Consider the following 26,380-nt stretch of genomic DNA (forward strand, 5'->3'; position numbering starts at 1 on the left):
ACATTGTCACTGTGAATGAGAAAGAGAAGCTGCCATGAATGACTGATGTTGGTAGAATGCGTTGACTTTGCACTTTTAAGTCATTTCATTTCATCTCTCTCAAGGAACTTCTTATGACAAACGTATCCTATCAAGGGCCTTTGTAATGAGGTGTAACTTGTTTCTAGGGCCCCGTTTTATCAAAAGATAGAATCGATTTTAAATTCCCTTGCTACACAGGCTGCCATAGACTTACAGTTGAAATCAACTATATAATCAATTTTAACTCTTCATAAAACAGGGCCAGATGACCTTTTGGTCTTGTATTATTACCAGGAAGGTCTCACCTCCCTGTCTATAATCGATGATAATGAGAAGGTAGTGGCATAAATTTCTCACTTCTGCGACTCTGAGAGATGAACTGTATTTTTTAATCATGGTTCTGAATCTAAGACCGCATTTTACTTGTACGGTAGCAAGGGAACGAATGTTTGGACCTTTTTTTTAACGATGACCCATTGATACGCGTTGTAACAACGTTACTCAAGTCCTTGTTCTACCTGAGGATTAAATAAGTACAACAATGTGCCTCCAACTTGCAAGCTAAGTTCTGAATCAGATGGGCAGTTCCATTTTCTTTCCTTTTTTTCTGAAGTCTCTTTTATTTGCAAACTTTGACAAACTAATTTATCACCGGGCGAAAGCCGCGGCTATTGATTCGTCCAAGAAAGTTGATTGCTTATATTATTACTTCATGAATACAATACAATACAATTTTAATTAGTACACTCATCCCAATAAGGCTAAGAGCGCTTACAAAATTAAAGAATTGGAAATTTGTAAAAAAACAAACAAAAACAAAACAAAAACAGAAAACACTGTTAAGAGTAATAAATGAACACAATTTTGGGCAAGCTTCAAACCGTAAGTTAGAAGTCAAACAAGAGGTTCATGCAGGCTGTACTCTTTTTCAAAATATAAGTAGAGTACTAGTATAATGGAACATTGAAAGCTAATTATGTCATTACACCCATTGCTTGGACAAGATATCACGCATTGTTGTTGTTTTTTAAATCAAAGCTGCGCAGGAGTATGCTACGACTTAAAGCGAGTGACTGTTGTAAGACACGAAAAAGAGAAGACCATTATCAAGCTGTGGGATATGATCGTGTCGTTGCCCTATTCCTATTCAGAGAAACTGTCGGAGGATACGAAACAGCGCCACCACGAGAATCGCAAAGGCGCAGGCGCCGTGGCTCGCGCTCAGAGAGTGCCCAGCGGAATAGATTCCAATCGTGTCGACACCGATCGCGCTTCCGCCATCAATGCCTCCAGCGCAGTCGTCAGCGTACGTACCCAGACAGGCCGCCCTCTGCATGACGTGCATGACGTAGTTTTGCTCGTGAACTCCGTGAACGAGGTGAGACATTGGCCCCACGGCGAAGATTGCTACGTCGTCACCGCCGTGAGTCTCCGTGAACTTTGGCACGAGCGCCTGCTGGAAGTACAGTTTTCTCTCTGTAACAATGAGGGAGAAATTAGAGAGGTGGAGGTGGGGATATTAGACGGGAGATAGGAGAAAGAATGAAAAAGAAGAACAAGGAGGAAATGAAAAAGAGACTCTCGGTTTTTGTTTTGCGTTGAGTGGTGTGGGCACGGCGTATGATAATGTATTTACACTCCCCTTATCCACAAAAATATATCACTTTAACTGATAATACAGCTCTACATTTGGCATTTATTCAAGATGCTTCGTTATATCACATTGTTTTGTTCCTTTTTCACATTAGGTCTAAGATGTGGCTGTTTGGTTTTTTTTTTTCAGTGCACTTGTCAGCCGAAATGATACCTATAGTTCCCAGTAACAGTGTATTAGTTAAATGAATTTTCTACCAGAGAAAAAGGAAGAGAGAAAGAGAAGGAAGAAGAAGAAGAAAATCATGAAGAAAAAAAAAGAAAAAGAAGAAGAAGAAAAAGAATAAGAAGAAAAAGAAGAAGGAGAAGGAAGAGGAGGAGGAGGAAGAAGAAGAAGGAGAAAAGAGGAATAAACGAAGAAGAAGAAGTAGAAGGAGATGAGGAAGAAGAAGAAGATGGTGAAGATAATGATGATGATGGTGATGATGGAGAAGAAGAACAGTACGGTGGTGCGTATTACCAGATCTGCTCTCCGTCGCACGAGGGCGTCGTCCAAGGACGCGATAAGACAAACTTGACACGATCGCGCCAGGTCCGTTCATATAGCCGAGAGTTGTGTACGAACCATAGTCCAGAGCCCGATCTTCTGCGAGACCTGCAGCGTAGAGCCAAGGAACAAAGGTCCATCACATCAGACGATAAAGATCAATTTAGGGCTACGTGCAGCGTTTTCTGCATATCAAGCAATGATAATTACCCACCACAATCTCTGAAGTGATATTATTGTGTGTGTGTGTGTGTGTGTGTGTGTGTGTGTGTGTGTGTGTGTGTGTGTGTGTGTGTGTTTTTAAGAGAGAAGTGAGGTCACTGTAACACGACCTGGCAATTGCAGTACCAGATAATTCAAGGCAATCTCAATTTCCTGCCTGTAAGTTGGTTCGATACAGTTGGGGTCAACTTGGAAACACCACACATGAGGTGTATGAATGCATCGTATTACTATAATATAGAGGGGAAAAAACGTTTTGGCATGAAAGCATTTACATGGACACGGAGTTTTGAGTTATAAGTTATTTCTCATATCAACTACAGTGGACACATGGAACTCAACTTTAAGGAAGAAGAAAATAATCACAGCGCTGTCATAGAAGCAGGTAATAATTTGCCATACTACCAAAGCATGAAACAAACAACCTCTGAGCCACAGCGTTCAGGTTTATCTTTGAAACAAGTCTCACTGATATAAGGTGATGGCGATAATGAATAGTTCCAAACTCACTGGCGCATATTTAACTCGGGGCAATTAAATGAGAGAAAAGACAAGTATCAATGAATTTTCAAGTTTTGCTGACGCTTAAAAGCATTTCCTTTTTGGTGTGTGTATGTGTGTGTGTTGGGGGGGGGGGGGGTCATCTATGCTTCCTTGCTTCTTAGTGCACATTACATCTGAAATAGTCAATACTTGAGGTATACCAAGTATGGGATTCCCCCTCTGGGCGTAGCCTGCAATCTTGAAAGTATGGGCGTGGTCGGAAGTGACCATGACCAATGTGTCCTCGGTGTTGACCATGTCCAGAGCAACGTCGATAGCCTTGTCCATTGCTACGGTCTCAGTAAGGGCAAGGTTGGCAATGCCGAAGTGATGACCATGGTCGATTCTACCGCCTGCCATGGGACAAAGGGAGAAGAGTGGTTCACAACATACAAGCTTGCTTTTTAGTGGACCTCTCAATTCTTTTTTTTTCCTCAAGTAAAGCATAACTTTGTATTTTTTTTTGCCAGTATGCATTCTTTTGTTTATCTGTATCATTTATCTTTTGCAAAGTTGAATGTTTATGTTTATGATGTAATTCCAAATTTATTATGCGTTATGTTTTGTTGAAAAAAAAAGAAGAATGAAAAAAAAAATAAATAAATGAATTTAATGAATTGAAGAAATTATTTATCCCAGGGAACAAAACCGGCAATAATAATCCTATATGTGTTTCACCATCGATAGGAAAAACTTGCTCTCGACTTCTAATTCTAAAATCCCACACTCTGGATGGAACATTCTCTACATTCTCTTCCCATCTACAGTCGTCATCTTTTGAGTGCAATTGCCCTGTGTTTGCATAAGCCCCTGTGTACGACGATTCGTTAGTTCGTATGTTCGTTGTTTCGAAGTTTCGTTAATCCGAAAATGAAAAGAAGGTGCGTACAAATGAACCTTCGGAAATAGAACCTCATTTCGTTTCAGGTTTGCGAACCTTTTTTTTTTTTTTCATTTTCGGATTATTAACCTCCGGAATAACGAACCTCGTTTCATTTTCGAATGAGAGAATCTACGGGATAACGAACCTCATAATCATTTCCGGAATAATTAACCTTCGGAATTATGAACTGTGATCGTGTACGAGTCATTAGCTGATTTGGACATCAATCTATCAATATAAAATGAATGAATGAATGAATGAATGAATGAATGTATACATTGTTAAATAAGAATAGATTAAGTGAGTTAAAGAAGGGAATGGTGGAGTGTCAACTTATTATACCCTCAACGAAGAGAAAGTATCCGTTCGGGTTCTTCCGTAGGATTCGGATCGCCTTGTCCGTCATTTCCGCGATGCTTGGTTCCCCGCCAGAGTCGTTTTGACGCAGGATGTCGAAAGACATCAGGTTGTAGGAGAAAAGGCCTATAGAGTCAAGTCCAAAAAGGGAGAGACGGGAAGTGAAATCGAACCTTTGGAATCTTTTTGTGACGTCATCAGTGCTGTGGATTGTTTCTCATACCACCGAGATCCTAATGGCAAGTAGCATAAGTTTTTACATTCACGGCATTTTTGGTAATGATCGCTCACTGAAGAAATATGCGTCGACACAGTTTTGTTCCTTAATGTCAGAATGAATAACAATTTGATCCTGCAGTGGGTACGACATTCAAATAACTCAAATGTAGATTTGGTAATATGGTATGTCGCTTGTTATGATACCAACTGTGTCAAATCCAAAGGAATTGATATTCACTGTTCTTGATTAGGCGACTTCAAGTTATGTTCCGTGAAATCTTATTTTAACGCTGAATAGCCCATTAGGTTTTCCTATAGTGGTCAAAGTGCGACAATGTTTTCTCGCTTTGCACAATAATGATTAATAATTCATCTCAAATAGTGGTAGCTTAAAATTGCTATTCATAATTTCTATCTTGAAGAGCATGGTTGTAACATTCAGGACTTAAGAACTGTAAGTATCTACAATTATTGTAACTACATGTAATTGAAGTAAGATTTCCACCAACGTTATGATTATCATTCTGTCTTTGTAAAAAGTGATGAATTGACAACATGAAGTCAAATCACAGTCATATCGGTCGACAGTTAACTTGACGCCATCAGATCACCACAAATAAAAACCATAATGACTTACCGATTAGATAATCAGTTTCTTCCGGATCAATCGCAGCGAAGTCCGGTTCATTCCAGACATACTTCGCCTTACTCGGATCCGGTTTGTTGATGATCCACTCCTGGATCAGGTTTCTCCCATCGATACGGGTACCGGGTATACTCGGATATTCCGGATCCCGATCCGCTCTGCTGAGGAACTGTCTCCTTCCACCTCCCAAGGCAACCTTCGGTTTGTTTTATTTTAATTTTTTTTTAAAGAAGAGAGAAAGGGAGCCTACATATCTATTTCTAGAAGAAATTACAATCATGCTTCCAACAAAAAAGCAACAACGACTGAGGTATTGTTCAGCTTTGATCAATTCATTTTAATTTATTTCACTTTGATATAATATAAGATGATTATACAAAAGCTAAAAAAGCTTTTGAACACTTACCCTTAAACTTCTTTATCATTGACTTCACAAAATAAACATTGTATTGTCTTTATTCTAAGTGATGGCGTTAATAGATGTCTTCTTGTAGCAGTCTGTTCTTGTTTTGCACTGTTCCTTATCATATTATTATAAACCTTGCCTTTGTGTTACCGGAAATTGCAGTCATATTGCAAATTATTGTTGTCTTTCACAATGTCGACGCTAAAGGCGAGTAGATAAATGTTACATAGAATTACAAGACTCTTATGATACTGGGTCCAGTTATATGGGTAAAGTAGAGAGCATTACCGAAGTGGTATCTCACTGAGCCGCGAATGCTTATGAACGTTGCGAGTTTTGGATCCTGCTTTTTGCAATAGGCCCTATGTATGGCATTAAACATGTCTCTTTCACCCATACTGAATGTGGTAGACACGAGGGGTGTGAACAGGGTGAAGGTCGAACCTGAATGTTGTTATTGTTGACGAACTGTTGGGCCATATCGATGCAGCCCAGCCCACGCTGATCCCTCGGAATCGACATGTCCGACTGCCATTCCCTGTCTGGAACCTTAGCGTAGAGGGCGCCAGGCGATGCATGTGTCACAGTAGTGGTCGTAACAAACCCAACCGACTTCCCTATGAACAAAGATAACGTTATGACCGTAAAATATCAAAGAACTTGCCACCTGAGAAGAAAATGGCACAACAATGTCATCCATTACATCTTGCCTATATCACTCAAGAGATATAATTCACATTTCAATTTGTGACATTAATCAACTGCCTTACGATGTAATTGTTATTTTGTTGGCTGTCAAAGAGGGGTAGAAACTTAAATCCCCCTATTAAATGCATGTGGTAACCCCTCCCCCCCCAAAAAAAAAACAAACAAACAAGCAAACAAACCCAACAACAAACAAAGACATGAATGCAATGGTGAGAAGGATGGAGGCGTAACCGGTAAGACATCAATCTCTCCAAATGAAATACCACCCCCCCCCCCCCCGAAAAAAAAAAAATATATATATACATGTATAAATGAAATCTCAGACAATGATGGGTGCATTCGTCTTCAGGTTGTACATAATGAGTTGTTCATAGTGCTGAAGAATGTCTAATCAGCTAATGAACGAACACCTCACGGAGTATATACACCTATGTCAGTTATACCTACGACAAAAACAAAACAAAACAAAACAAAACACACATTCACTGATCGTTTCTTCTACTTTTTTCCTTCAGTCGCAATAACACAATGTAGGACGAATGAACGAACGGACGGGCATTCCAAAAACAGACATACATACAATTTCTATAGCACCATTTTCTATTCTGATTAAATGTTCAAGACGCTTTTTACCACAGCAAAAAGACTGAAAATACATATATCATAAAAGAACATAACGCCTCAGGCACGCTTCGCGAAAGAAGCATTCAAGAAATGTAAACGCCTTACCAGCTTCCTGCGCCATTTCGAGAATGGACTGGACTTCGCCCCCTAACGACGATAGGCAATCGCCTCTTTCGACGCGGTCGTCGATTCCCAAGACTCCAGTCTTCGTCTTCACACCGCACAAGTAGGCCGTGGCTGTCGCGGCCGAGTCGGGTACTTGGCGGTTTGTCGAGTACGTCTATGAAAGTGAAGAAATTCTCGTTAGCATCTATTTTAACCTGTACGAAAAGAGTTGCTGCTGCTAAAGCTCCAATCCATCCAAGAAAAACAAGCAAAAGAATTAAATCTTTATCTAACTTACATATGAATTACAATATCATGAAATATCAGAGTTTCGCATGTTTCACAAATTTTAGATAATATAATGATATAGGTTACAATAACAGATGCAAATTCAAATGTGATAGAACAAACGATGTTCTTTTTAATTATGGTAGAATGTTATGATACTTTTTTGACAATGGCTAAGTCAAATAGTGTGCATAATATGAATAATGAAATTGTTGTTATGTCTGCTCATGCACCAGACAAAGAGGATGTACCCGTACATGCAACAAATAGTGAAGAAGGTGATAACCCTGATATAATTACTTTTTTGAACTCACAAGCTCACGAACTGATACTTGATTCTGATGTAAACGACACAAGTCCTCAAATGCCACCCACAGAATACCACATTGAAGATGACATAATTTCATTATCTCATTCAAATCCAAACCAATTTTTTTATTTCACACTTTAACATAAGGAGTATAAACAAAAACTTTGATCAATTCAATATGTTCGTGAATCAAGTTAAGTTTGATAGTCAAGTTATCGGAATCAGTGAAACCTGGTTAAAGGAAACATCACCTTCTTCACTATTTACCATTGATGGTTTCACACTTTTGACTAACAACAGGGCAGGTAAAAAAAGGCGGAGTTGGGCTTTACGTCACTCAGAATTTGAATTATGAACTCTTAGACGAACTCAGTTCAATGTCTGAAGTTATTGAGAGTATTTTCATCGAAAGGGTTCCAAATAGAAAAAGTATTGTTGTAGGTGAAATATACAGACCTCCAAATACAAACCCCACTGAATTTATTGAATCATTATCCGCACTTTTAGCTGATACATATTTTGAGAGTAAGAGTTGTTTTATCATGGGTGACTTTAATTTTATCCTTTAGATTGTCATACCAACTCTACATGCCAAGATTTTCTAAACTTGATGTTATCCGAGTCTTTTTCACCTCTCATAAAGAAGCCCACTCGAATTTCTGATGTCACAGCTACTCTAATTGACAACATTTTTGTTAAAAGTTCCCTTTCCAATACCGAGTTTGGTGTAATAGTGTCTGATGTATCCGATCATTTTCCGATTTTCGCTGTTATGCCCAATTTTAACATAATTAATGCCTTTCTTATTCGCCCAATTCTGGTTTCTGAGAAACGTCAGAAACTAATCTTAATAGACTTAGGGAGAGACTAAGATCCGCTAATTGGTCAATCTATATTGGTAATAACCAAAGCGATGCAAACTTAGCTTTTGAACATTTTTCACAAATACTATCATCCACATACAATTCCATTATACCCGTTAACCCGTTTAGGACGTGTCCCGAGTATACTCGGGCTGACGTTTTCCAGGCTGTGGACTGGTCCCGAGTATACTCGGGCTGAGAGAGTGAAATGAACAGGCATTTTTAAACTTAGAATTTCGCCAACAATACGATGCCTATGTTAAAAATGATTTACATTTTGTGGGACTACATACATCAAAGTTGCCATCTGTGTACATTTTGTAATGATTGGTCATATCTCATGTCTATAAACAAGCAAAATATTGACAACATGAGTGCAATTTTCACGACATTCAGACCTTCGCAACGGTCGGGAAACTGACCAATGACGAGCGACCAGCCGCACGCTCTGGCGATCTCATTTGCATCGGTATGCAAATTGCCACACTCAAGTGAAAAGCGTGCGTGCGGCGGTCAAGACCGTTGCGTGCACGCACCTACCTTATTAGCACACATTTACATGATAAAGTATTGCGGCATACTACTTCGTGTTATATCAGTAATGTAATGTCGTACTTATGGATTTTCTATGAAAGCCATCTCGGCATGGCAACCTGCTTACCATTATTGGCATGAAATGTTGGCCTTCCTCTTCCGCTACCGAGTCCTGGGATTTACCAAAACTCGGCGAATTGAATAAATTCAAAAGTAAATCTTTTGCGTGATTGCCGACAGTCTTTTCGTTTCTGTACCGGTCCATATAGAATGAATGTTAGCGATGTGCTTCGTATGTATATGTAACCATAACTTTATGGTTGTTGGGAATTGAATGTGCAAGTTCTCATGTGCATGTTCCAAACATCAATTTATCATAGAAATTAAAATGCAACAACGAAATGCGCTGCAATAAAGCGAATAAACAAGACACATGGCACAAGTTTTCTCTCAGACGTTTATAGCATTTGCAAGAAATTGTCTATGAAAAAAAAAAACAAAAACCGATCGGTATCTGGTATTTGCAGCCGTTCTAAAAAGTATATTTGATATAATAATATCCCATATTACGTTGATAGTGACAATGGTGATTTCGACTGTTTAGTCTGTATTTCTATTTTTTGTATGAATTCTTTTAATATGCTTATTTTCGGCTGCAGTCGCTCGATAAACGTTTAGAAATCTGGGTTTTTTTAGTCCATTTCTTTCGTAAGTTCATAAGTCAAAATGTTTTTACTATCATTGAATTGCAAGGATTTTAGCCAAATGCCACTGGTTGTAGTTCAATCCATTTTCAGTCAATCGGATATGACAACTCATGCCGAAAAAAAAAATCTACTTTTCATTCAAATTTGTAGAAAACGCTCAAAATTTGCGAAGCGGTCATTCAATTCTGCGATGTGATGTGATGTGATGTGATTATGGAGCGCTTCAATTGTAGCTCTCGACTTTTTGGGAGTAAGGTATTTCGAGCAATAAAAGTACGAAATGCTCTTCTCTTTATTTGATGTAATTAATGTTTTAATGCTATCACCAAAGTGGTTTAAGCCGTTATTGTGCATGTGTCTTCTCTCTATCTACCTCTGCATTTAGGTACATGCTTTCAATCGAATTATAGACTTCGTGAAATCGCGTTGCAGCATTTTGATATTCATAAACGATTGCAGCAAATAATGCTCGTTTGCTTTATGCATTATGCATATTGAATGAGAAAAGTACTGTATTTTCTGTCTTTTATCGGGGGATGATTGGTATACACAATGAAATATTATTGATTTACACTCTTGACAGAAGAGAAGATCATTTCAGGGGAATTAGCCCTCTGCTATGAGAGATCGAAGAATGTCGGGAGAAATGGTGTAATTTCAACAAACATATTGTTGTCTTTTCCTTATTTTTTGAAGTGTGTAACGATGTTAGGCCTTCAAGCGTGTGTGGCATGTGCTCGCCATTCTTCCATGATCATGCCGACTTCTTCAGCTTTCAGGTGGCCGACCTTTTGTTGCTAAATTGAATGAACTTCTCCGACGAATTCGGAAATGCTACCTGCGACTCTGTTTGAAACAAAAACAACAACAAAAAACCTCACTCACATAGCGACGAATGTGAGTTCTCGATTGGCATTCTAAATTGAAGTGTGTTCATGCTACATTTTTGAAGTGATAGGATAAAGCGAAAGGAAAACAAAGCCGAATGATCATCTTCATGAAACCATAATTATTTTTTGTTGGCGATTATCAATTACCTAACTATGAAATTGAAAGACAAACATACGCAAAAAAAAACGACTGCAAAATCTTGTATAATGTACTATTTTGTAAACTAAGTTTGCCATTTTGCTTTCCCTTTATGATACATTTGCTTCGATTAGTGCTCCTTCATTCTATCTCATTACATTTCATCACTTTCCTTTCCAGCTTTCCACTTCATTCCCGTCTACAAACGTATAGATTTGTTATATCATTGATGGTGGCGGTCACTTCTCTAAGATATTTTGCCCGTTATATATATATATATATATATATATATATATATATATATATATATATATATATATATATATATATATTTATTATATATATATATATAATCTAAAAAGATATTACCATAACACAGACAGGCAAACCTAGCCGTGTGTAACATTACATTTCGATTACAAAAGTGTGATCGGATTACCATCCACCAAACAAAATTTAGAAGACCACCATTTTTCTCCCGCCCCCCTTTCCATCTCTCTCCCTCTCTTTCCCGTAATCCAATTCTTCATTATCACCTACAAATGTATGGATTGAATATTATCATTGATGGTGACGATCACTTCTCGAAGATACTTTGCCTGTATTATGAATATATACACACAATCTAAAAAGATGTTACCATACATGCCATAACACAAATTTTATAGGCAAACCAAGCTGTGTATAATATTACATTTCGTTTGCAAAAGACTGTTCGGAATACATCCATCAAACATAATTTAGAAGACCAGCCTATTTTTTTTTCTCTCTCTCTATCTCTCAATCTTTCTTCTTATCGCATAGACTCCAATGTTTCGCCTGAAGACCGGAAGACCTCATAAATATACATATTCATCAAAACAATCATCTTTCCTGTTAGTGATGACTTTTTATTATTATGATGAATAACTTATGTCTTATCACTGTGTGAAATCTTATTTCATGTGATTCGTGATGAGCAATATCTTCCAGGCAGTACGATAGAGTTATAAGTCAATTGTAAGATTGCACTAGCAAAATTGGCAGCATTTAAACCCCAACAGTCAAATCACAAATGCGCTCGTTGATATCTTTTATTTATCCCATGGAAACCTAAGTCATATCTGTAGGCAGTCATGATGGATAATTTCAGAAAGCAAACTTCTTTATACACAAAAACTTCAGTGTCGATGGCAGGTACCGCAAGAGCATGGATTTTTCAGATTTAGTCATCATCAGTTGTCAAAAACAGCAAGAAAGATGCAGTGATTTATTTGAATATTGAACATCCCATCAGGCTCTTGTCAATATTATGGCAAAAATATTTGCTGAAACAAAACCAGGAAACAAACTCAAATGAAAGATTGGTCTGCGAAACTCAACTTTGATGATGCTTGAAGTTTGTTTGTTTGTTTTGGTTTTTTTTTTCTTTTCTGTCATGCTTATGAATGACAGCCTGATTATGCTATAAGATCATTCAAAAAATCTACCTGGCCAACGAACCAAATAGAGGACTGTAAAATATTTATACAACGCAAGAGCCGATATTGCCACTATGGGGTCTTAATATATTCATCATGGTAAAACACAGCCTATTATGCGCGTGTTTTTTTTTTTTTTTTTGGGCAAGAACACTTTGAATAGACCAGGTGGCCAGAGTATCAGGTTACGTTGTACCTCCTTGAATAGACAGGATGTTGATACAAAAACATTCATAGACGCGCTCGTAGACGCCATCTGAAAAGTCGGGGATTATGAGCATAATAGAGGAGTTCAAAGGCCGATTACAGACAGTCTCTTTTTTTCTGAACCGGTCCATAGAATGCATTACAGTGATGTGCTTCGTATGTATTACGTAATCGCTTTTGCGGACCCCAATGATTTTATGGTTGTTGGGAAGCGAATGTGCAAGTTCTCATGTGGTTGTTACCATGGTTACCAACATATATGTATAGAATTTAAACTTCGACAGCGAAATACGCTGCAATAAAGCGAGTAAGCAAGACATAATATGGCATTTTTTTTTTCTCTCATACGCTTAGCATTCGCCAATTTATGATGTTCGGTATTTGATGTTTGCAGCATTTCAAAGAAGCAGTCAAAATAACATAATATCCCATATTACGATGATACCGACGATGGTGATGTCGACTGTTTAGTCTTTTTTTGTTCTAGTTCTGTATGAATTCCTCATAATATGCTAATTTTCGGCTATAGTCGCTCTGTCAATTATTTATACATTTAGAAGTCTGAGGTGTTTTCAGTCCACTTCTTTCGTAAGTGCACGAGTCAATTTTGTTTTTGATCATTGAGTTCAATCCATTCATAATCAATCAAGTATGACAACTTATACCGAGAAAACCGATTTTTTTTTTTTTTTTTTTTAATTTTAGAAAGCGCTCCAAATTTGCGAAGTGGTGATTCGATTTTGCGACAGACGGAGATGTGATCACCATATCGCTTCAATTGAACGCTTTGTTTAGGAGCAAGGTATTTCGGGCAATAAAAGCATGAAATGTTCTTGTCTAATCTCATGTTTATCGATGTAATCATTTTTTTTTTTCATGCTGCTATTGAAGTAATTTATGCGCTTATCGTGCCTGTGTATTTTTTAATATATATCTACGTATATCTCTGCATTTAGGTATGCCTACATTCATTCATTCCATTAGACTTCGTGAAATCGCATTGCAGCATTATTATTCATAAACATTTGCAACAAATGCTCGTTTCCTTTATACATTATGCTTATTGAATGAGATTGTTAGTACTTCATTTTTGTTTTTGTCTTTTATCGGGGGGGGGGGGGTGACTGGTATACACAATAAAACAAATATTGATTTACACTCATGACATAAGAGATGATCATTTCAGCAAAATTAGCCGTCTGTTATGAGATATCAAAGAATGCCAGGAGAAATGTCTTTTCCTTATTTTCTGAAGTGATGTAATAACTTCAGGCCTTCAAGCCTGTGTGGCTTGTGCTTGCCATACTTCCATGATCATGTCGGCTTCTTCTACAGCTGCTGGATGGCCAACCTTTTTTGTTGCTAAATTGAATGAACTTCTCCGTCGAACTCGGGAATGCTCACCTGCGACCCTGTTTGAAAAGACGCTCTCTCACATTGAGACGAACTTGAATTCTCAATGGACATTCTAATTTGAATTGTGTTAAGGCTACGGTGTTTTTTTTTTTTTGAATTGATAAGATATAGTGAAAGGAAACTGAGATTGAATGAACATCTTCATTGCGCTATCTTTTTTTTTCTTTTTTGTATAGGCGATTTTGAATTACCTAACTGTGAAATTAGAAGACAAACGTACACACACACACACACACACACACACAACATGACTGCAAAATCTTTGCATAATGTTGAACCATTTTGAACACTCGAATATGCCGTTTTGCTCTTCCTTTGTAATACATTTGCCTCGATTAGTGCTCCTTCGTTTTATCTCATTGCATCTCATTGCTTTCCTTTCCAGCTATCCACTTCTTCATTCCCATCATCTACAATTAATTGTCTAGATTGAATATCCCCATTGATGGTGGCGATCACTTTTCGAAGATACGTTGCCCGTATTGTTATATATAATCTAATAAGATATCACCATAACACAGATTATAGGCAAACCTAGCCGTGTATAATATTTCATTTCGTTTGCAAAAGTGTGTTCAGATTACCGTCCATGGAACTAAATTTAGAAGATCAACCTATTTTTTTCTGTCTCTCCATCTCTCAATCTTTCTTCTTATCGCATAAACTCCGATGTTTCGTTTGCAGACCGGAAGAGCTCATAAATGTTCCATCAACTGACTTGAACAGGTGTTTTATAGAATTATATATATATATATATATATATATATATATATATATATAACAATAATGTATCCCGTTTGCTGATGATTATCATATCACTGTGTGACATTTAATTTCAAGTGATGTGCAGTGAACAATACCTTCCCGCCATTACGGTAGAGTTGTAAGGGAATCATGATTGCACATAAAATTTGCAACATAAAACCCGAAAGTAAACTTACAAATGCGCTCGTTGATCTCCTTTATTCATCCCATGGAAACCTAAGTCATATAATTATGGTCGAAATCTAGAGGCAGTCATGATGGATAATTTCAGAAAGCAAACGTCTTTATACAAAAATGCATGGAGTTGGCATGGTTTAGTCACCATTAGCTGTCAAAGATTGCAAGAAAGATGCAATGATTTATTTAAATATTGAACATCCCATCAGGCTCTTGTCAACATTATGAAAATTGTTGAAACAAAACCAAGAAACAAACTCAAATGGAAGATTGGTTTGAGAAACTCAACTTCGATGTTGCTTGAAGCTTTTTTCCCCTCTCTCATACTTATGAATGTCAGCGTGATTATGTTATAAGATCGTTCAACAAATCTACTCGGCCAACGAACCAAATTGAGGATATACTGTATAATATTCATTATTTTGATACAATGCAAGAGCCGATATTGCCACTATGGGGTCTTATAATTATATTCATCATGGTGAAACACAGCGTAACATGTGCGACTGTTATATGCAAGAACACTTTGAATAGACCAGGTGGCCAGAGTATCAGGTTACATTGTACCTCCATGAATAGACAGGATGTTGATACAAAAACATTCCTAGACGCACTCGTAGACGCCATCTGAAAAGTCGGGGATTATGAGCATAATAGAGAAGTTCAAAGGCCGATTACAGACAGTCTCATTTTTTTTTGCACCGGTCCATAGAATGCATTATAGTGATGTGCTTCGTATGTATTACGTAACCGCTTTTACGGATCCCAATGATTTTATGGTTGTTGGGAATCGAATGTGCAAGTTCTCATGTACTTGTTACGAACATGTATTACAGAATTTAAACTTCGACAATGACATACGCTGCAATAAAGCGAGAAACAAGACATACGGCAGAAGTTTTTTTTTTCTCTCTCTCTCATACGCTTAGAATTAACAAATAAAAATTATGATGTTCAGTATTTGATGTTTGCAGCATTTCAAAGAGGCAGTCAAAATAAAATTACATCCCATATTACGACGATACCGACAACGGTGATTTCGACTGTTTAGTCTTTCTTGGTTCTAGTTTTGTATGAATTCTTCATAATATGCTAATTTTCGGCTATAGTCGCTCTGTCAATTATTTATACGTTTAGAAATCTGGGTTTTTCAGTCCATCTCTTTCGGAAGTTCACAAGTCAAATGATTTCGCGATCATCGAGTAACAATGGTTTTAGCAACACACTACCGTTTTGTAGCTCAATCGATTTATAGTCAGTAGAATATGGTAACTCATGCCTTAAAAAATAAACTTTTTTTTTTTAATCTAAATTTGTTGAAAGCACTCCAAATTTGCGAAGTGATGATTCAGTTTTGCGAGAGACGGAGATGTGATAACCCGTCGCTTCAATTGAACATTGTACATTATTACCTATACGAGGTAGTTTTGCGAGGCAATTGCAGTTGATATTTTGCAGGGTTAAAGGTCAGCAGTTGATATTTTGCAGGGTTAAAAGGTCAGCAAGCAATATTCGTTCGCCTCTGCCGGGTTCGCGACGTTGCTGCGTGTCGGTTACACACACCGTACACAAATCGCCACGTCGCTGCGTAACAGCATGGAGCTTGGTAGCTCCATGGTAACAGTAACAGTATGTTCAAACAGTGCAATCTTTCGGTTTGGGGAGGTGGGAAGAGAAAGAGTGGAATCTCTCTCCCCACCGATCGACCACGAAAAGAAAACATTCCAGGACGTCCAGGGTGTCAGTTACACGCACCGCAGAAGAACGCTGATAAATCAACTCATACAAGGTCGACTACTTACAGCAGCACTAGGCAATGACTAGTCCATTTGTGATCAGTAATTGCACAGTGACCATCAGTTTTACAACTCTCAAACTTTTAACAGAGAAGTAAAAATAAAGTGCAAGAACGTTCAGAAGTTTGAAGTTTGCCTGTTACAACTACATGTATCTTTGAAGTTGGAGTTGAATGATATACATTGATGAACAATTTTGCAATTATTCAACATGTTGATGGTCTACAGGTAGTCAAATGTGGCTTGATCTGTATCATATATAGTGTATAGCCGTATTTACATATTTTCTTTATTTACCTAGGGGGATAGGTAATAATTATGATATTGACTGGCCTTTCTTTCGGGAGGTACCAGATAAATATTGCCCTCACTGAAAACATATTGCCCTCGTCTTCGACTCGGGCAATATGCTTTTAGTTTGGGCAATATTTTCTGGTACCTCCCTCAGGGCCAGTCAATATTATATAATTGTTTAGGAGCATATTTCAAGCAATAAAAGCATGAAATGTTCTTGTCCATCTCATATATTGATGTGATCAAATATTTTCATGCTGCTATTGAAGTGGTTAATGCACTTATCGTGGCTGCGTATTTTTCATAATAATTGCATTATACATCTCTGTATTTAGGTACACCTACTTGAATTCATTCCTTTAGACTTTGTGAAATCGCATTGCAGCATTTTCATATTCATAAACGATTGCAGCAAATGCTCGTTTCCTTTATACATTATGCTTATTGAATGAGAATAGTACTTCATTTTCTGTCTTTTATCGGGGGATGACTGGTATACACAACAAAGCAAATGTTGATTTACACTCATGACATAAGAGAAGATCATTTCAGCAAAATTAACCGTCTGCTATGAGAGATCGAAGAATGTCGGGAGAAATGTCGTTTATTTCAGCAAACATATCGTCTTTTCGTTATTTTCTGAAGTGATGTAATGATTTTAGACCTTCAAGCTTGTGTGGCATGTGCTCGCCGTTCTCCCATGGTCATGTCGTCTTCTTCTATCAGCTGCCGGGTGGCCAACCTTTTTGTTTCTAATATGAATAAACTTCTCCGACAAACTCGAAAAATGCTCACCTGCGACCCTGTTTGAAAAGCCGCTCTCTCACATTGATGCGAATCTGAATTCTCGATGGGCATTCTAATTTGAATTGTGCTAATGCTACATTTTTTGAAGTGATAGGACATAGTGAAAGGCAAACGAGGTTGAATGAACATCTTCATGGCGCTATCTCCTTTTTTTTTTCTTTTTTGTTGGCTATTTTGAATTCATACGTAACTACGAAATTGGAAGGCAAACGTACACAAAAAGTGACTGCAAAATCTGTGCATAATGTTGTACTCTTTTGCCTTTTTTTTTTTGCCGTTTTGCTCTTCCTTTGTAATACATTTGTCTCAATTAGTTCTCCTTCATTTTATCTCATTACATCTCATCACTTTCCTTTCCAGCTATCCCCTTCTTCATTCCCATATACAAACCTGTAGATTGAACATAATCATTGATGGTGATGATCTCTTCTCCAAGATACTCTGCCCATAAAATTTATAAATGTATATATATATATGTATATATGTGTATATATATATATATATATATATGTATATATATACATAATATGTATACATATATAAAACGTAGAAAGATATTACCAAAACACAGGTTGTAGGCAAACCTCATCTTGTATAATTTTACATTACGTTTGCAAAAATCTTTTCATTTTTTATTATTATCTACCGTCCATCAAACAAAATTTAGATGACCAACCTATTTTTCTCTCCTTTTTTTCTTCTCATCGTATAGACTCCCATGTTTCATCTGAAGAGCTCATACATGTTCTGTCAACTGGCTTGAACATGACCGGTGTTTGATTCTTAGGTTTTTTTGTTTTTTTTTTCTATGTAAGAATTAACGATACTCATTTAGGTTGGTGATTACTTTTTATAATAATTAAATATATGTCTTGTATCACTGTGTGAAATCTCATTTCACTTGATACATAGTGAATAATATCTTCCCGACATTACGTTGAAGTTGTAAGGGAATCGTAAGATCGCACAGAAAAATGGCAGCATCAAACCCCGATAATAAACTCACAAATCCACTCGGTGATCTCTTTTATGCATCCCATGAAAACCTATTATAAGTCGCATAATCGAAATTTGTAGGTAGTCACGACTGATAATTTCAGGAAGCAAACTTCTTTATACAGACTTCTTCAGGGGATGGCAGGTATCGCGCAAGCGTGGATTATGCATATTTATTCGTCTCAAAGAAAGTTAGAAAGATGCAAAGATTTATTTGAATATTGAACATTCCAGGCTCTTGTCAACTTTATGGGAATTACTGAAACAGAACCAAGAAATAAACTCAAGTGGACGTTATTCTATTACGAAATTCGACTTTGATAAATCAGTACCACCAATTCTACTTGTGATATTACATCGTTGATGGTTTGCCTAGTGTTGAAATAAAGCCACGTGCTTCTGTTACAGACACGCGAGCTTTGTATTTGGACACAAGTACACGTAGCAGGACAAACAAGGTGTTACAGATTTTCAAACGTTGTATACAATAAATAAACTTCCTTCTGTTTCCAAAATTCCTTGACTAATATGGTAAGGAATTTTGTGAACAACAGTAAGTTAAGAGTGGATTCGTGTGCTTTTGATATCGCCACAATACGAGATTTACTCGCCGTGTCTTATAGTCGTGTAATGGAAATACGCAAGCCTGTACACAATCCTCCGATCGATCGCTTTTCATTGAAAGACTTTGAAGGCTTGTGATCAACGGATTACAGTTTCCATAAACAAACGATTGCCTCCATGAATCAGTAAATTCAAGACAATAACGTAGTAGAAATTTGCGACACCCTCGGCATAGCCTGGTGCCCAATAATAAAAGACGCTATTCATTTGAGTTGACCAGGGAATGTAAATTGGTGATCGTAGAGTACGTGAAGTTCAAACCGCGCGCGCGAACACGGATAGCGAAGGGAAGCGACATTATTATTCATGAGCGGTCGTTATTCATCCAATCAGAAAGCGGATTCCTACACCGCAAACACGGCAATTTGATGATTGGGTAAAGCGGGATCGTAAGTCACACCCCCTTAGTAACCCTCGGTTCGGGCTCGATTTTGGAAAACCTGTCCGTCTGTGGGGGTGTTCGCTCGCCAAAGCAAACCGTCCTAAACGGGTTAAGCCATTTACTCGTTCAAACCGTAAAAAGGCTCCAAAAAACCATGGATCACAAAATCTCTCCTTAGGTCTATTAACCGTAAAAATACCCTTTTCTATAAATACATAAGTGATCCTAACAGTCGAACTCGGTCTCGGTATGTGCATTATCGCAACGTTCTTACATCATCCATACGTTTAGCCAAACGAATGTATTGTTCAAAGCAATTTATCAAGCATAAAAGTGACATCAAGAGTACGTGGAAGGTGATAAATGAAGCGCCGAACGCTAAAAGTAACACCGAACCCCCTAGGCATATCATTAATAATGATAAGTACATTAAAGATCAAGCTGATATGGCAGAAGTATTCAATGAATACTTTGTAAGCATAAGACCTAATCTTGCCAGCAGTATTCCGCATTCAAACACTGATTTTTATTACTTTCTAAAAGACCAGAATCAGCAGTCTCTTTTTTTTCCGAACCAGTCATTGAAGAAGAAATCAAAGATATCGCGCAAAATTTGAACACAAAGTAAAGCTCTGGATGTGACGGAATCACAAATTTTCTCCTTAAAAACATCATTAATGAAGTAGTTTCACCATTAACACACATTTTTAATTTATCGTTATCTACTGGCATAATTCCTCAAAAAAATGAAAATAGCTAAAGTAGTACCAATTTTTAAAAAAGGACAAAAAGAATCCGTGACAAATTATCGCCCTATTTCTTTGTTAACTTCATTTTCAAAACTTCTTGAAAGGTTGGTATAATATACGCACACACACAAATTTCTTGATAAGTGTGAAGTTTTTTGTAACTCCCAGTTTGGTTTTAGGAAAAACCACAGTATACGACCCATGCCTTACTCACTTTTATCCATAAAGTTGCTCACGCTATAGATGAAGTCTTCCACACTATTGGAGTTTTTCTTGATTTTTCGAAAGCATTCGACACAATTGACCACGATATTTTTTTACGATATTTTAAAGCTACGACATTATGGTATATGTGGGAAGGCTTTGGACTGGTTTTGAGATTATTTATCAAACAGAAAACAATTGTGACTATAAATGGCCGTGATTCTCACTTAAAGTTAATTTCATGTGGTGTTCCATAGAGCTCCTTATTAGGCCCATTATTGTTCATTTTGTACATTAACGATCTTCCCAGTTCCTCGCCAATTCTTTCCTTTAAATGTTTTGCTGACGACTCCAATCTGTTTTTTTTTTGTTTGTTTTTTTTTTACACACAGAGATCCTTATGCTCTCGTTAACACAATGAATAAAGAACTCAAATCTGTGCAATCTTGGATATACGCCAATAAATTGTCACTTAATATTGATAAAACTCATTGTATGCTTTTAGCAACAGTCTTAAAACCCTTCCTTTTCATATTAACTTTAATGAAATTGAATTAAATGAAGATAGTAGTATAACATTTCTAGGGCTTTTTATTGATAGTGACTTATCTTGGAAATATCACGTTAGTTATTTAAGTAATATTCTTTCTAAAAACAGGGGTGTTCTTATTAAACTTAAGAGTGTTTTTCCAAGTCAAATTTTGCTTAATCTTTATTCTACTTTGATTACTCAGTACCTTAATTATGGTATTCTTGTGTGGGGGAATGCAACTAGAAATCTTCTTGATATACTGTTCCGTATTCAAAAACGCGCCATCAAAATTATCAACCATGTCGGATATTTGTCCCACACGAATAATTTATTCTTTAGAAATAAAATACTGAAAACATCAGACCTGTTCAGTTACAACGCCGGCATATTTATGTATAAATTTTCTGCCAAGGAGTTACCGGATGTTTTTACTCGCATGTTGAGGAAAAACAATTTGATTCATAATTATCCTACCCGCCAAAGTAACGCATTTCACCTTCCACGTATACTCGAACAATTTTCGCTAAAAAAAACAACAAAAAAAAAAAAACAAAAAACAAACGATGATGTATACAGGCCCCAGATACTGGAATGACCTCTCCCCCGAAATATCAAGCTGGTCGTCTTCATATTCCTGTAAACGCAAATTAAAAGAGTCTTTATTGAGTGCATATCTTGCAGACACTGAATAAATGTCTTATGTAATAATGTGGTATGTTATTGTCCGATCAAACATTCTTGTCAACACGCTGCAGATTGCATTTTGGGTCTTGCCATCAGGCTCTCCGAATTCATAAATAGCAATTCCACACTCTACTTCGTTTCCCTCTCTTCCTCCTTCCTTCTACCTCTCTCTCACTTTCTACCCAGAGCTTGAAGGCAGGCACCAAATGAATCAATGGCTATACATGTTACTTTTTGTGTCTTACTGATCATAACCTTGTGATAGTTATAATGCAACAACAGTTTATAGTGTATATACCAAAGTAGGCTTTATATGCAAATCATGTTCTATTCTGGAAACCAAAGATAGCTCGGTCACAGTAATGGTTCACATTTAAGAATAGTTTTTTTTTTTCCCTTTTTTTTATCATATAGGCATACCCCGCTTTTCTTATTTGGTACCATTAAATCACCTGGTCTTATCTTCTATCCGTTCTCCGTTTCTTTTTCACAAACACTGATTACTCGGGGCTTACAGCCAAACAAGCTAGCTTTCATGTAGGTCCCGTCATACTTCTCTTCGTTCAACCCCATTTCGATTTTGACCAGTTATCATTACAATTGCTGTGTTATCACCATATATATTGTTTGTTTTCTGCACATTGTTTACAAGGTAAAAGAACTTGCATTATTATTTCTGTTGTAATGTTCATAAATGACAAGTCTGAAAATAAATGAATTGAATTGAAAAAAAAAAAACCACAATGAATTGAATGTGCTATACAATAACGCATTGTATTGTTACGAATCTAGTACGTCCCTACCTTTTCCTCGGGCCGGCCATCTTTTCAAGCAATGCTTACAATGGCGGCCATCTGCATAATCGCTTCTTAACTACAATCGTTATTGTAATCCCTGCTGCATAGACATGCATACTGTATATTATATCATTAATTTCCTATTATATCGTTGTTTATGCAAGTCAAACTACTCTGTTTTAAACTTAATTTGTATATTTCCCACATGTTCATGATTATGTAACTTATGTATATTGATTTGCAGAAAATAAAGTATCTATCAAACAAACTAGAGTAAATGTCTTGTACGATAATTAGAGTGAACGATGAAATGCCCATTTGACAAGGAAACGCCACTGAAGCACTCAGGACATTCGAAGGGATTAGATTGAGATATTAGTAGGCCTAGACCATCTAAGTTTTGGACCAAACATTTCGGTGCTAGTTGTCATACATGGCTTGTTCGCCGATTGAGGAATGGGAGATGAAACGGGGTCGCGACAAAGGATTTTCGTCCCCTGAATCGGAATGCAGTGGAAATATTAAACTGAATGAAGACAAAATGCATAATAGAGGAATAATAATGTGGGGGAAGCCTCACCTTCGCCAATCCAAAGTGTGGGAATTCCTCCACGGCCAGCTTTGCGTCTTCCCCCAGCCAGCCGGCCTGCTGACCCTTCAGGATCCGGGCCGCTGTCAGGGTCTCAATGCTCATCCCGTCACCCAAGAACAGAATGATGTTCTTTGCCGTGTCGGTATTCCGCTCCTGCATCCGGATTGCATCTTGGATGGAGGCTTGTGCCTGGCTATTCCAGTAGTCAGCACCTGGAGTGTTTATCAGGATAGAAGAAGGAGAAGAAGAAGAAGAAGAAGAAGGAAGAAGAAGAAGAAGAAGGAGGAGGAGGAGGAGGAGAAGAAGAAGAAGAAGGAAGAAGAAAAAGAAGAAGAAGAAGAAAGAGAAGAAGTGAGAAAGAAATAAGAATAAGAAGACAGAATAAGAGAGGGGGATGTACACATTCACAGAAATCGCAATCTAAAAAGCTCGTCAATTTTTTTTTTAATGACTATAAAGAACAGCTTGTGGGACATATTAAGACTTGGTTAATAGTTATGTAAATAGCATTTATTGTTTATCACTGTTTATACAAAAGATCAATCATTAATCAGAGTTTGACTGTCCTCCAAGTCAGTGATAAAGTCTAATTTGTTTTTAATTACATATCACACGGTGGAAACAATGTGATCTTAAGATAATATGTCTAAATATTGATTATTCAATTATTTTTGATTACCGATATCTGTGGTCAATTCTCCTAGTATCTCAGTAAATATAGAACCCTTTTGATTGGCTCCAATTATGCGTTACCTGTCAATGGATCACAACAAGACTGAAAACTATGACCTGAATCTGAGGGGAAAAGAAGATTATTTTTCACGTCTTATCTGTTTAAGGGGAGGGATCATGAGGATTGCACGCAAATAATGACACACAATCATACACATACACACACATCAGAGATGTAGAAATTATCACAAAGAAGAAGTGTTCTATACACGCACACGCACACGCACAAACACACACAACCCAGCATATAGAAATCGTATGCGGAAACGTACTGGTGTCTATACATGCTCATTAGGCTTGAATTAAACATTGGCTTTACATTTATACAGGATTAGTTTGATTGTCATTCGCAGTTTGATTGGAATAATGATTATGCTACAGTATTTTCTATTTTCATATGCCTGGGTTTGATGTGCCTAAATATTTGAGCTATTCTAATCTTGATTCAGCAGTGATAAACCCGAAAAAAATACAGGTGAGTTGAGTTGAGTTGAGTTGAGATGCATTGCGCGACCACAATACTGCATAGAAGCTCTTAAGTGCCTTATTATGCCCCATCAGAAGGAGTAGGGATGTCTTGGACAGGGGCATAACTACTTCCATCACATTGGAACCAGTGATCTCACAATAAAAAGTCCATGGACTTATTCCCTAAGCCACATCAAAGACGTCAGTGAGCTGTACTGAGAACAACATTTTAGAGTATACTTTCTATTAGATACGTATACTACTTATATATTCTTGTTAAATAAGTTTATGTGATATTCCAATCGTAGAAAATGTTAGTTTCATGTAGGATGATTTTGAAGAATCATATTGACTTTAAACGTCTTTCAACTAAGATTCATTTGATGTCCTAGGTAGTGGTGTTGCATGACATCATGATATGGAAGCTATAGAAATAGCTTGACAGTGCAAAAGAACAATAACGTGAGAGATAATTAAATGCTAAAACAAATTTGTCACGCTACAACGAGTAACAAGGAAAAGCGCGGGCACGGCAATACTCATTTGGAGTGTAGCATTATTGAAACACTGACTAGTAGAGTAAAACATATTAATCTTAAAACACCATTCGTTTCCTTCTACGCACACTCCCATAAACTATGCAGACATCTCATAATAGAATTCCAGTAAATTCATCTACAAACATGTCTCTTCAATGAGCAAATTATAAATTGAAAATATACAACATCAATAAAAAGAAAAAGAAAAGCCACCCTAAAACCAAACAACCTGCGAGAGATTTATTGACAATTGTCTTACCTTGACCGACTGAGAGCCTGAATATTAAGCAAAATAAGAAAATCTTAAACGGTAAGTAATATTCCATCCTGCAGAGAATGCTCCAGTTGTGACGTTCTTGCCGAGACGGAAGGAGGAGCGAAGTAGCCCTGAGTACTGCCAGCTCGCCAAGGAATTTACTCTCTTGCGTGCACGAATTAATAGGGAACTTTTGCAAGCATGACGCAGTCGCTAGTTTAGCGTGCCGCGTGCAAAATTTGCTTCTGCTCATGCTCAAATCCGAAAAACCTCCAGTCCTAGTGAAAACGAGAACGGTTCTCAGCCAAAATATCGTCTGGTCCCGATGTTCCCGGCACGATTAAGCAGCCATCCAATCAGCGTCCGTCCACACAAAAAAGCAAAACTGCTTAGAAATGGGGACGGCAAAACGAATGCAATCAGAGAAATATCTCTCAAGTGTCAGGACTGGCACAGGGTCTATTGTACCTTCTGAAAGAGTCTAGAAAAACAAAACAAAGCAAAATAACGCAAAACACCACGAAAAAAGAATGCTGGGCCTGTCGAAAGTTTGAGTGGAAGACAATCTCATAGACAGAAAGATGTTTGAGCAAAGACACGGATTTTTCTAGGTTAACAAGGAGACGATAGTTTGATACATACATATTCATGGTGTATTTCAAGTCATGACTGAACTCCAAAAGCTATCATTCCCAAACTGAATAGTGAGAGAATCACTTATATCTGGCTGTTTCCTCTACTGTCTTCTCTACACTTTCTGCTAATCTTCTCTCTCCGTTTCTGACGATATCCCTGCTTGATACTTGGCTAAACCCCCTTCCTAACATTTGCAGATGAAAAAACAACCAACCAAACAAACAAACAAACAAACAAACCCAGCTGTAGTGCTTAAAAATAATTTCAAAATATTTGTTAGGGATAAATAAACATAACCAACATGAAAATGTTAATCGGTATAATCAATGATAGGTATTGTTAAATATACAAAAGTGAACAATAGTTTTATTCAAAACCGTTTCAGGAATGAACTGTCACTGTGACGGTTTTTGAGAAATTTAATGATATCTCATATATTTTCGACTTTATTGATGATATTTTTTTGAACGGTATAGGGTGTTTTATGACGCAGCTGAAGTATGCATCTCCCGTGCTTCAAATGTGATATTTCGAACATTATTCAAATCATTGCTCCCAATGTGAAATAGTGTTTCTAACCACTAAACCTACAGGCCGATAAACAAAGGTATCTGCACCCCCGCCCCACCCGGGTTGGGGGCGGGGGTGGGGTGGACCAAAAC

The 26,380-nt window shown here is 37.3% G+C and overlaps 1 protein-coding gene across 1 annotated transcript; it reads right to left on the reverse strand.

Annotated features, from left to right (window-relative positions):
- Positions 1-883: 883 nt before the first annotated feature.
- On the reverse strand, positions 884-25,217 carry LOC140232561 (alkaline phosphatase-like). Its single transcript, XM_072312655.1, has 9 exons — positions 25,086-25,217; positions 23,076-23,299; positions 6,875-7,049; positions 5,882-6,054; positions 5,023-5,227; positions 4,152-4,292; positions 3,088-3,279; positions 2,135-2,269; positions 884-1,497 (listed from the first exon to the last, which is right to left on the reverse strand). Exons 1-9 carry the CDS (start codon positions 25,150-25,152, stop codon positions 1,169-1,171), a joined length of 1,641 nt encoding a protein of 546 aa, XP_072168756.1. The 5' UTR covers positions 25,153-25,217; the 3' UTR covers positions 884-1,168.
- Positions 25,218-26,380: the final 1,163 nt, after the last annotated feature.

The sequence above is a fragment of the Diadema setosum genome, chromosome 9 (genome assembly GCF_964275005.1).
Source record: "Diadema setosum chromosome 9, eeDiaSeto1, whole genome shotgun sequence".
Classification (NCBI taxonomy): Eukaryota; Metazoa; Echinodermata; class Echinoidea; order Diadematoida; family Diadematidae; genus Diadema; species Diadema setosum.